At 41.3% G+C, this 12,881-nt stretch overlaps 1 protein-coding gene across 5 annotated transcripts in view; it reads right to left on the reverse strand.

Annotated features, from left to right (window-relative positions):
- LOC125088879 (KRAB domain-containing protein 5-like) overlaps positions 1 to 12,881 on the reverse strand; it is an 83,233-nt gene that overhangs the window by 51,197 nt on the left and 19,155 nt on the right. For 4 of the 5 annotated variants that reach the window (XR_007123805.1, XM_047710476.1, XM_047710477.1 and 1 more), the window contains exons 3-4: positions 10,836 to 10,962; positions 10,266 to 10,361 (exon numbers count right to left, since the gene is read on the reverse strand). Coding sequence is in view for 4 of the 5 variants with exons in the window: in XM_047710476.1 (XP_047566432.1) it covers positions 10,266 to 10,361; positions 10,836 to 10,962 (223 nt within the window). In the remaining variant the exon portion in view is untranslated. Of the gene's footprint in view, positions 1 to 46; positions 3,338 to 10,265; positions 10,362 to 10,835; positions 10,963 to 12,881 lie in introns of those variants that run through there. The other variant, XM_047710475.1, reaches the window with a different exon arrangement.

The following is a 12,881-nucleotide window of genomic DNA, read 5'->3' on the forward strand; positions in this document are numbered from 1 at the left end:
GGACGCTACCTGAGCTGAAGGCAGAGGCTTAAACCACTGAGCCACCCTAAAAAGCCTTTTTTTTTAAAAGTGTGCTTTAATTTCTAGCTAAAGCAATATAGTCCATGTATACAAAGTTTACAGAAAAAGAATGAAATGTATAATTATTTCCTTAAAATACACACAGGAAAACACAGCATACAAATCATGAAAAAAATACACAGGGTGTAAGGATAAGCATAAAAACTTGGTAAATAGAAGCCCCAGTATCTCCATTAGGATATTAAACATAAATAAACCAAATGTTCCTGGTAACACCAAACTTTGCTTGAATATATTCCACTGGAATTTCCCTAAAGCCATACTGAAAACAGGAGGAAAGAACTAGAAAAAAAAAAAAAAAAAGAGAGACAAACAAAAACACCCCATGCAGTGATAACCAACCAAACTGACACGGCAATATAAATATCATATATTAAAATCCTTAACACTAATGGGCTTTGTCACTGCTACTTACTGTGTTATTCTTCAGTATCTAAATACACAGCATTTCAATATTTTGACTAGAGGATAACAAACACAATCTATATTTTTGTGTGTGCAAATTTTTACACACACATAGATAAAATATAGATCTATAAATACAGGTATATAGGGGAAGATTTTTAGCTCACGAGACATTAAAAAATCATCACAAAGGGTTGACATCACCAAGATGGTGAGAACAGACGCGCCTGGGTGGCTCAGTCTGACCACGGATTTCAGCGCAAGTCATGATCTTAGGGTTGCGAGATGGAGCCCCCACATCCAGCTCCACGAAGGGAATGGAGCCTGCTTGGGATTCTCTCACTCCCTCTGTCCCTCCCCACATGTCTCTCTCCTCCTCTTAAAAAATAAGAAAAAAGATGCTGAAATAGTGGCCACTTCAGTACTTCTCATAATAAGCTCAAGTAGCAACTATTCACATAAGATGTCACCGGGTAAATCTCAGTGCTCAGGGGTGGGGCCAAAACACCTTCTGGACCACAGAGATCAACAAGCACAGCAGTAGAAGGGTTAAGAGGTTAATTTAGGTTAATTAAGGGGTAATTTCACATTGACCACAATGCACCTGACCCCCCACGGCCCCCAGGCCGGCACAGTGCCCTACCATGGCTCATCACCTGGACCTGTAATTCCTGCACCAAGAAAAAGAAAGCAGTGGGCATCCAGCATTCTCCAAATGGCAAGCTGCTTCCTGGGAGGCCCACTGAGGTCTGACCTCATGGGGATCCCTGGAGCAATCGGTGGTGTGGACCACTGGTGATCACTGAGACATGGACAAGGTGGGCAGGGCTTACAGCAACGAGTGCTCAGATCCTGGAACACTGACAGACCAGACTGTAGTCCTCCTTGCAGTCACATCCAATCAGAGATCACACAGTCTCTGTCCACTTACAGAACAGAGATGAACCCACCTGCTTAAGAAGATTCGTCAGCAGCTGTACCTGACTTAGGTCTCCAGTCAACGGGGTGAACTAGAGCATGGAGGCCATTCTAGGGGGCTCTATTTGAGCAAGTATGCAAACTGGAAGTCATTTTCCACTGCTGAGCATAGCCTCTAGTCCCCCCACCAGCAATCCTGAACAAAGGCCCTGGGCAACCGCAGAGCCTAGCTCATAGACCTACTAGGGAGAGCGCCAAGCCAGTGGCATTGCCCAAGTGTTGAGCATAACCTCTCTCTGCCGGAGCAGGGAGCTTGAACAGTGAACTGGACTAGGACAGTAAACTAGACTCAGAGCCTAGCCTGTGGTACTGCCCAGAAGCAGAGAACGGCCTACAGTCCTGCCACATGTTTGAATGTAACCCGTGGAACCACTCGACCAGGGACTTGCCAGCATTGGCTTGGAAAACACTCAGGAGCCTGCAGTTCCCAATGGACACATGTCTGCCCTCTGTGAACATACAATGTATGTCCCATGGTTATTAGTGCTCTATAAATTGTCACGTATTTAATGTTCTTGGTTCTGTGTATTATTGCTAATATTATTCTCCTCTTTTTGACAAAAATAGTTAAGTTAAAAGAAGGTGTTGTGATCATCTCAATATTGGTAGAGTCAGGGTTGCAACATGGACACTCCACCCATCAACATGAGGTAGGCAGGTCAGATGCCCTTCCAGAAGGTGACTGTGCTTGGATTCTTTCTCCTTTTTGTCCCTCAATGATTCACTGAAAAGTCCTCACACACAAAGGCCTCCATGACACTTCAGAGTGAAAATTCCAGCCCAAACCAAACACAAGTAAACTGAATAGCTTTCATGTGAGTACAAAGAACCAGAAACACAGATCAGGTATCCAAGACAAAAACAAAGGAAAGGCCCAGCACCCAAGAGTCCATATTCACACCTGGAAAACCATGACTACATACCTGTGTATCCGACAGCCTTTGCAATAGGCCAATACCCTTCCTGAAGAACACAACTACAATTGTGTCCCCAGACATGGGTCCCCAACATGTTACCTAGACAGGCACCTGAGAACACACAGGAAAGGAAATTTGGGGGCTGAACCTCAGAACCACTGACATGGTTAGTGTGGGGACAGGCACAGAAATCCAGTATTCACAAGTGCTCCTAGTACCTGACTCAGGCTAAATTTGACAACCTCTGCAGGTACTAAGTCACAGGTCAATCTTGAGTCATCCACACAGAAGTCCCTCTCAGAAACCCTCCAAGCCTGTGGTCATGTTACTGTTGTGTCACACAAACACAACACACACAACACACATTTTCTTTATTCATAAATGAATCTGAAGCTAACAGAGTCTATCTCAGCTTCCTCCTCTTCCACCTGTCGCTTCTCTCAATACCTTCCTTGAGCTTCCTGGGGTCACCCCAAATATACTTTTGTTCACATTCCTAAATGAAAACAATCCAAATTAAAGTGATTCGGAACGCACGTAAATATTTTATCAAGTAAGTTATGAAAAGCATCAAGACATTAATACATGTTGTATATTAAAATGGGATTGAAGAGAGCATTCTCACTATAATGCTGTATTTGATGACTTTTACCCTAAAACCATAAGTAATTGTGGCTTAAGCAGCTCCTCATCAGCACGCCATTAACACGCAGAATAAAACACCTGGGCATTAAGGATAAGGATACTGTAAATTTTGAGGTATTTCTCTAACACATGGTTTCAAGGAAAAGTGTGATTGCCTTTCTGTCATATGCTGGGAAACAGTTCTGAGAACAAGAGCCATTCACAAACATGTCCACCTGTGCTACAGTTGTATCTCTGTACTTAGAGTGGCAGCCATGACAGAGTGCTGGTCAGTGATGGAGGAAGTAGTGCCCTGGTGAGGATGACCTTCCCTGAGCAAACCAGAAAGGTTTTAAATTTATTAAGGACTTTAATTTATTAAGTCCTAGGGCGCCTGGGTTGCTCAGTTGGTTAAGCGTCTGCCTTCGGCTCAGGTCATGATCCCAGGGTCCTGGGAGGGAGCCCCACTTGGTTGGTCTCCCTGCTCATCGGAGAGCCTGCTTCTCCCTCTCCTTCTGCTATTCCTACTGCTTGTGCTCTCTCTCTCTCATTCAAGTAAATTTAAAAAAAAATTCCTCAAAATTTTAAAGTCCTATCAGATTTATACTGCCTCCTTTGCTGCCTGGGTCATGGCTGGAATTCTGGTCAGGGGGCAGGTATCTCAAAGCCATGAGGAAGCACGTATAAACACAATGTCTGCAGGTAGACGGTACCAGAAAGAAGAAATGGAAAATCAGAGAATATTCTAGGATGTCTGAGCCATTTTATCAGATCTGAGCATCTACTATTCACTGTGTACGTAACACAAAATGCACATCTTCTTTTCTATACATACCCAGCAGTCTTCTCGTAATATGGCTGACCACCAAGTAACAGCTAATAAAAAATGAATTATTGTCCCTGAGGTGAACAAACGTTAACTACACAACTTTATTTGATCAATTTCTACGAGTGATAAAAATCCTTTCTCTGCTCAGGTCAGGATGGGTGTAAGGACAGCATGGCCTGTGAAACAACATAGGGACATCTAGTCTAGAAACTGGGTGGACTGTTTGAAGCAGAAAAACTCACTGCCAGTGACTGCAGACTGGCTTCCCAACAAATCAGCGCCTTGCACACAGTCCAGAGCACAGGACAGACTCATCATGGGGCTGAGTGGAAGTGAGGGAGGGTCTTGCCAGGTGTGGGTCAGCATCCTTGGAAGGTCACCCATCTACACTGGATCAGATCTCTGTTGGGGTTATATACCTGGGACACCAGTGCTTTGTGAAACCACAACACACACCTTGCTGGTTCTGACTACTAGGGTCCAGCAGCCTTCATCATCTTCATGATCTACTGTGTCATGTGATATCTTAGAGCTATATTAACTCATCCAATACCCCTTCTCCATCCACCGCCACACAACTGGGCCTAGGAAAGTAGTTTCCCTGCCGTCCAGCAGCAACTGGCCCTCAGGACAACCAGGAAATTATGACTTCCCTCAAATCCAGAAAACCACATTTCCCAAGTTCCGGTCTCTGTCACATTTGTTCACCACAAGAAACTTTTTAAGACTTTGCAGTGACTACAAGGAGCTCCTTACCAGATTTCCTCACATTTTAAGAGTCTCCATATTTGCTTTTAGTAGGATTTGTCTTCCTCTCAAACTGTATCAACATCATTTTTTATCTGTCCTCACAACTCTCTCAGTGCCAGGGTCTAAATTAAGTCTACAGACCACTGATGGCATTTTCTTGCTCTTCTAGTGATGTGGTGACGTCATAGTACTTAAATCTCAGATATGGCCTCAAATGATCTGTTACCAACTATTTACCATTGAATTTGAAAATTCCAGGCTACTCCTAAGAACCTACAAGGGCCTGAATGACTTATGTTGCAGGAAGAGAGCAGGGACAGTGGGGTCTCCATAACACAGGAAGGAAGGACAGCTGTGATGCCTACATCACTGGAACGGAAATGAGGAGACAGAGGACTGGAGATGATTTAGAAAGAAAACAAGTAAAATTTATCTTTCTAGATTCAGAGTCAAGAGCGCAGCCTTGGACAGATATCCTTTCGCCACATGAGGAATTCATGCCAATGCTTCAGAATTAGATGCTTTTTATCTCCGACCTTGGGCTGCAACATCTCTCATAATAGAAGACTGTTTTCTTCCTATCTTTAGAACATCTGCTAAGACCCAGCATTGTCCCAGTGTTTGGTCCCTTCAAAGATATGTTAAAACAAGCCATGACTTATGAAGTCTCCAAGTTTTCACCTAATAAACTTGTTTGTTTCCTTAAAAGATTTTATGTATTTACAAATTTCAGAGTAAAATTAATATTTGCTATTGGAAATAACTCAAATATAGCCAAAAGAAAAAAAGAGACATAGTAAAACTAATTATCCCTCTCCAAATAGCCATGCCATCTTGATCCTTTCAGGGATATTAACAAATACAGTTGAACACTGAATAATACAAGTTTAAACAGTGTGAGTCTACTTATACAAAGATTTTTTTCTTTTGTATAAATATAGTGTAGTACTGTAAATGTGTTTTCTCTTCACTACCACAATCCTTAATATTTTCTCTGTACCTTACTTTACTATAAAAATATAGAACTCAGACCACATAAAAAGAAGGGGATGATTAATTATTAATGCTCTAGGTAAGGTTTCAATAATAGGGTATTTCCACGGTAAGGAAGGAATGGTTTTAAGTTTTTGGGACTCAAAAATTACACACAGAGGGGTGTCTGGGTGGCTCAGTCGTTAAGCATCTGCCTTCGGCTAAGGTCATGGTCCCAGGGTCCTGGGATAGAGCCCTGTATCGGGCTCCCTGCTCAGCGGGAAGCCTGCTTCTCCCTCTCCCACTCCCCCTGCTTCTGTTCCCTCTCTCGAAGTGTCTCTCTCTGTCAAATAAATAAATAAAATCTCCAAAAAAAAAAAAAAAAAATTACATACAGATTTTCAGTTCTGGAGGAAGTTGGTGCCCCTCATGTCTGATCTAGGTCATTTAAATTTGGATTTTCCTCTGTAATAAATACTCTGATTTAGAGTCATGTCTGAAATGGTACTTATTGATTTCTGTTGTTAATTCTGACTTTATTTAGATTTGCCTTTCTATTGTACATACGTAGCTAACTGTTTACATCTTTAATATTTTTATCCTTTATAAAGACTCTTTCTGAACTGTATATGAAAAACAAAGGTCATTCATCAGTCATTACACTAAAGTTTCCATCTAGTGTGTTTTACCTTATATTGAGTAAGGGTTCCAGGTAAAGACCGGACCACCATTCTTGACAATTTTAAGTTATTGCCCCAGGACGCATTATCTTATGTTGAATTATGATTATGAATGAAATGCTTTACTGCATTCCTTACATTATGCACTCCTTGATATTCAGCAAAATCGTAGCTCTGCTTAAAGACTTTGCCACTCCCCACTGTATTTTACATTATATTGGTAAGTTGTGAGTGGCAGTTAAGGTCTTTACCACATTGTTTATATTTGTACTATTTCTTCCCATTATGAAATGTCTGCTGTTGAGCGAGTCTTGAAGACCAGTTAAAAGGTTTGTCACAGGGGTGCCTGGGTGGCTCAGTGGGTTAAAGCCTCTGCCTTCAGCTCAGGTCATGATCCCAGGGTCCTGGGATCGAGCCCCGCATCGGGCTCTCTGCTCCGCAGGGAGCCTGCTTCCTCCTCTCTCTCTCTCTGCCTGCCTCTCTGCCTGCTTGTGATCTCTGTCTGTCAAATAAAAAAAAAAAAAAGAAAAAAAAAAAAAGGTTTGTCACACTTACACCTTCTTCAGTCTTCATTTCAGTAAGGATACAATGATATACAAGAAGATTGGAGCTTTCATAAAGCTCCGCATTTATTACTCTAATACTAGTTCTCTAGAAACTAAATTCTCTGAGGTTTATTAGGATTTGACCCTTGACTGACATTTTCCCCAGACTCATTACATGGGTACATTTTGCCTCCTTTATAAACAACTTGGTAATTATGGAAAATAGAGTTCTCATTAAAGGCCTTCTTAAGTTCACAACACATGAAAACTTACTCCAATTAAGTATTACGTGGTAAGTATTCTACAGTGATGTTTGGATAAAGACCCTCCTGTGTTTATCAGATTTAGAGAGTGTACCACAAGGAGGGATTATGTGTTGGTGGGAGAATAAGGAACTTCCCGAAAAGGACTTCTTAAGCCAATCACATTCAGAATTTTTACCTTCATTTTTAAATGTCTAACATTCAGAAATGCATCAGTGAATGATTAAACCACTCTTAAACTTGAAATGGTTTGAATGAAACTGTCCGCATGGACTAGGTGACCTCCCAAAATATCCAAACGTCCTTCCAGAGAATATGTATGTTGAAAAATGGATTATTATCACCAGGTTCAAAGATATTGTTCTGCAAATATAAATGTCTTAACGGTGGGGGTTTTCCTTGAATGTGCTCTATGCCTCATCTCTTCTGGTGGGAAGGATTTCTTTATGCTAACTGTCCCACTTGGGTTATACCCATCATAACGTCCTTCCTTTCTGCCCTTTACTACCCTCGGCCACCTGACGAGTTACTCATTAAATATAAATACTCAGGACCGCTGCTTCCACGTCTTCCCATGTCACTTTAAAAAGTGAATCTTCTTTCCCCATCTTTGCCAACAGGCCTTTGGGTGTTAGGGAAAGACACAACTAAAAGATACACAGTAAGTTATCACACTCACCATACTCACATGCATATATGTTAACATGCTAATGTGCAATCTTAATGCTTATCATCACACATGAGCAAAATAGAGAAATAGGAAGCACAGGACTGTGCTCCTCCATGGACACAAAAATGGACCAAATTACCCTTTAGAATGTTCCAGAAGCCAGTTAGGAGAACACAGCTCCCCAGGCAAGTAGGAAGGAAGAAGAGGCACGACGAAGAGACAGGAGAGTTTGCAACACTTGCCGAAGAGACAAGGAGAGTTTGCAACACTTGCCCACAACCGGGGCTCGCCCTCCCTAACTCTCCACGGCAACACCGTGAGAGAATTCTCACCTCTCCTCAGGAGAGAACAAATGAGTGCCCAGTATGCTCCATGATGTGGCTGTGTGGCTGCTGCCTGAGGGACTTGTTTCTGTCATGTAGGCCACAGGGGCCGAAGGAAGGACAGCTCCCTATGGATGCATTACCTGGCGGCTCAGACGAATGCTGAGCACTTGTTCAAACACTGGAGAGACTGAGGAGCTCATTCATACTGGAGTTCACACTGTCCTGAAATCTACTGAGTTGAAAACTGTCTTCCTACTAAATACACAGGTAACTAAACAATGTTGTGAAAGGTCCCATACAAAAGGAAGCCCATTATTACAGAATTGTAAAACCAGAATAAGCCAAAACGTAACCCAAAGAATTCCACATACAAATAGATGAATTCTGGGGTGCCTGGGTGGGTCGGGCTGTTAAGCATTTAACTTGAGCTCAGCTCATGATCTCAGGGTCCTGGGATGGAACCCAGTGTGGGATCCTTGCTCAGTGGGAAGTATGCTTGTCTTGCTCCTTCCCTGCCCCACCCCCCACTTCTCCGTATTTTCTCCCTGACAGATAAAATCTATAGAAAAAAATGAATGCATTTTTAAAAGGAAACCTTTTATGTAACTTTAAACTGTGACTGTGTACCCATGAAAACCAAGCATTTTGAATTATTGGCATGTCTTCATTGACAGTAAAATAGTAAAGAATGTGTATTAAAGTCTACCATGAAAAGGTCTAACGGAAAATTTTATGAATAAGCACTTAAAAGGCATTGGAAACTGTATTCTTATTAACATATCCCTCCTGTACACAGAATGTAAGGCTATAATCCATTCTTTAGAATCAAGCACCCTGGGGCACCTGCATGGTTCAGTTGGTTTAGCACCTGACTCTGGATTTTGGCTCAGGTCATGATCTCAGGGTTGTGGAATGGAGCCCCTTGAGGGTGCTGACCCTCAGCAAAGAGTCTGCTAGGCATTCTCTCCCTTTCCTTCTCCCTCTCCCTCTCTCTCTCTGCCCCTCACCCCACCTGAGCTCGTGCATTCTCTGTCTCATAAATAAATATATATTAAAAAAAAAAGAAAAAAATAAGAACAAAGCATCCAAAAAAACCCCCTTCATTTTGAAATAAAGAACTACTATCACAACTGTAAAATATGCCAGCAAGCTATCACTTTGTAAAAAATAAATATTTCCAATTAAATTCAGATATATTCTGAGGAAAGTAGAAGAAAAGCCTAATGGTTAATTTTTCCATGTAAATTAAATTTATAAGCAAAATTTTTTTTAAATATGAGAATTTTACTGATTATCCACTTTACTTTTTATAAGCAAATGTTCATGTCATATCACAACTTCTGATATTAAAAAAAGATGAATGTCATGTATAAGTAATAAGAAAGTGAGAACACACATGGCAAAGTGACAGGAACTTCATACCATATAAAATTATAAAATTAGTCAATTATAATGAATAAAGTAACAACTAAGACTTTATTACAGGCTACGAATTCTGAATTCTAAATGTTCCCGCTACCCTATGGCACTCTTTAGGTAGGAAATCCAGGAAACAAATAGATACATTTAATTATTTCACCATTGAGGAATGGAACACATAGAGTAGAAATTTCTAGTATTATTTAATACAAAGTGGACTTTTAAGTGAAATAAAGGATTAGTTTTTCTCATTTTAGGGAGGTGTTTTCTTATCTGATGAAATTGCTGATTCTCAATTTTATATGATTAAGATTAAAGCCACCATGACATTGGAAAGCATAAACCAGAAAACATGTGATATCTATCTCCAGTGTTCCCAGGGTTTCTGCACCAAACCCAATGTGCATACCACCACCCTGACATACTTCTCCGATGATGAAAAACAGAACTTACAAAAGGTTTAGAAAAGAGATCCTATGAAATAGGGAGATTTCCCCAAGGCCCTCAAAACAATGGAGAAGCTCTTAGATTATGGAGACCCTCCCGCTCCCGAGAAGTCTCCTGGTCTCCATCAATGGATGTGATGGACCATCACTGGTGCTGAAGGAGAATCCTTAGAGAATTTAAGAGCTTGATAATGTTGGAGAGCAGATGTTCTTCTGTGACAGGGAAGAGAAGTTCAACTGTGCTTCTAAAACTAATCTCCATTCAAGGAGAGCTACTCGAATCAGAATTTAAGGTCTGTCTTCCTCCTTCAGACCTGGACCTCCCCTCTGCATGCATCTGCCTCATTCATTCCCACCTACCTGGATGGAAGGCTACTGTTTCCTTTCTCCTCACATCCCAGAGTTGCTTCTCTTGCTCCAAAAAGATGACCAGGTCTGGCTTCCACACAATAAGACCTGTTTATTAGAAAAAATGAATAGGAGTATTGTTGGAGATTTTAATTTTCAATCCACTAGAGGACACTGCAGAATTCTAGAAAGTGATTTCCCAAACATGGTTGACCAACAGGCCATTAAACATGCAGGAGAAATTTGAAATTTTCACATCATGACTTCCACTTTCAAATACTACCAATACAATAATAAGAAGTTAAAATTTCAGTTTAAGATGTGGGCAGTACCATTTTTTGACACTCACTATTTACAATTGACACTCATCTACAAAAGTGATATTACCTTAAAGAAGAAGAAGCTAAAGTTACAGGAAACAACATGATGATTTCTCTCTCCATCTACAAACCCCTATTTATTCCCCTCTCTGCCTGGATCTGAACTCCAGTCATTCAAAGAGGAATTTTCCAAGAGACAGTCTTCACAGGAAGGAAGAAAACCCAGAGTGGGGTTTGGAAATCTGGAAGGAGTCTTCCTCACCCAAGAAGAGGAGGTGTCCGTAGTTCTCTAACATCACATCCCTGTACAGTTCCCGCTGAGTGTGGTTCAGGAATCCCCACTCCTCCTGAGAGAATTCTATGGCCACATCCCTGAATGTCAGCAGTCCCTGAAATAAATACCACAGTCAACAAGTGGCCATTGACAGAGTTACGATGCTTCCTAAGATTAAAGTGGGAGTTAATGTCACCAGCTAGACCCAAGACCTGACCCTCCCCAGTTACCTGTTTGCACTCTCTGATCTCTGTCCCACATTTTACTTAACCTCTTTTTCTACCTTATCTTTTACTCCAGGCAAAGACCCCATGGTCTAGTCTCCTGTCCAGGAACAGAAGCCATCCAACTAAAGGTAATGACCGCTCAAATGATGAGATTCGGCCAGCCCAGTCTGAGCCTAATCCCTGACTCACACCTGTGTAGCCAGACCAAAGAGTAAGCCATGGTACTTTTACCTCATTATAATATGAAAATCTCAATCCTAGGAGAAGCACAAACTCACTTACACAACATACAAAGTATGTATGGCAGTGTCTTCAGGTACCTGTCTGACCTTATGCCCAGATCTATACAAGATGATGAAGCCCATCTTTCTGAATTTCCATCTGAACCCTAATATAAGGAAACTGCCCCCTACCCCGGCTCCAGGAGTCTCTGCTTTGGAAGTTATTCCCTGTGACCTCCTTATTGGCTGCAAATCAAGTTTCCTTTGTGTCACAAGCCTACCTGATAAAATTTCTATCTGTGACTCTATTCTATTTCAGGATTTTAAGACACTCAAACATGTTAATTGATTTTTTTTTTTTCCTGAAAATACAAAGAAGTAAATAGAAGGGTCACTCTGTGAACTATGTGTGGAGTAAAAAAAAACAAGATGGAGGTCTGACTTAGAACCTCCCGTCCCAGAAATCATTATCTCTGCTACACGAGGGTGAGAGTCTTCATTGTCCAGTGGAAACGGACCTGAAGGAGCCTTCGAGCTAAGGGTCAAAAAAGTATTCTTGAGACATTTTGGGTGCATTTTTGGTACAAAAAACCTGCTTTTATTAAAGCACAGGGACAGGACCCCTGGGCAGAAACATCTACATGGTCCTTGTGAGAAGCCATTGATAAAACAGCTTTAAGTTGGGGGTAGGAATAAAGGAAGTTTCTGCAGGGATTTTCATATGTTAAAGAGGACTTACAGGACCCTTGGAGGTCTGGCTATTGTCAAGCTGGTAGCCTTTACCCTCTAGCAGAGCATTAACATTAAGGCAGTTGGGAATTCCTGATGCAATGTCATACTCTTGCCGGTCTCAAGTATTTATCAATGGTCTGCAAGTTGAATTTCAATTTACCTACATTTCTTCTACCTCGGTTCTCAACAGAAACTAGAAGCAAGAGAAACTCAGAAGGAAGAAGTTTCCATATTAAATGGGTTTCTGCATACCACTCAGTAAATCTAAGATTCTTATGAATATTAAGGGGAAAAATATGAAATTTACAGGGGAGAAATCTGTCAGAGAGCACCAACCCAAGTAAAAGAAGGTAGCTTGAGGGCGTCTGCGTGGCTCTGTTAGTTAAGGACATGTGTTCCACTCCGGACGTGACTCCAGACTCCGGGGATCAAGCCCTGGAATCCAGCTCCTTGCTCAGTGGGGAGTCCGCTCCTCCCTTTACCCCTCCTCCCTGCTCTCTGTCTCTCACTCTCTCTCTCTCAAACAAATAAATAAAATCTTAAAAAAAAGAAAAATAAGGTAACATGAGCTCTAAGGAAACTAACTGATATCAGTGCCTAAAGCACACCGAAGGACCTATTTATTATTCCTGGTATGTTCTTATGGTCATCAAACCTTAAATCAAGAATATAAATTGAAATATGAGAATACAGTACCTTTATACAAAGTTCAATCACACATAGTTTCCAAGTCCTGTAATAGCTATTATAGTTTAAACAGAGTATCTTTTTCACAATCTAAAGAACAGGAATCCGTCCCTCTCCCCTCCCCCATCCAAGAACTTTCCCAGTGATTTTGAGCCTCATATCCATCA

Source organism: Lutra lutra, chromosome 17, assembly GCF_902655055.1.
Source record: "Lutra lutra chromosome 17, mLutLut1.2, whole genome shotgun sequence".
Lineage (NCBI taxonomy): Eukaryota > Metazoa > Chordata > Mammalia > Carnivora > Mustelidae > Lutra > Lutra lutra.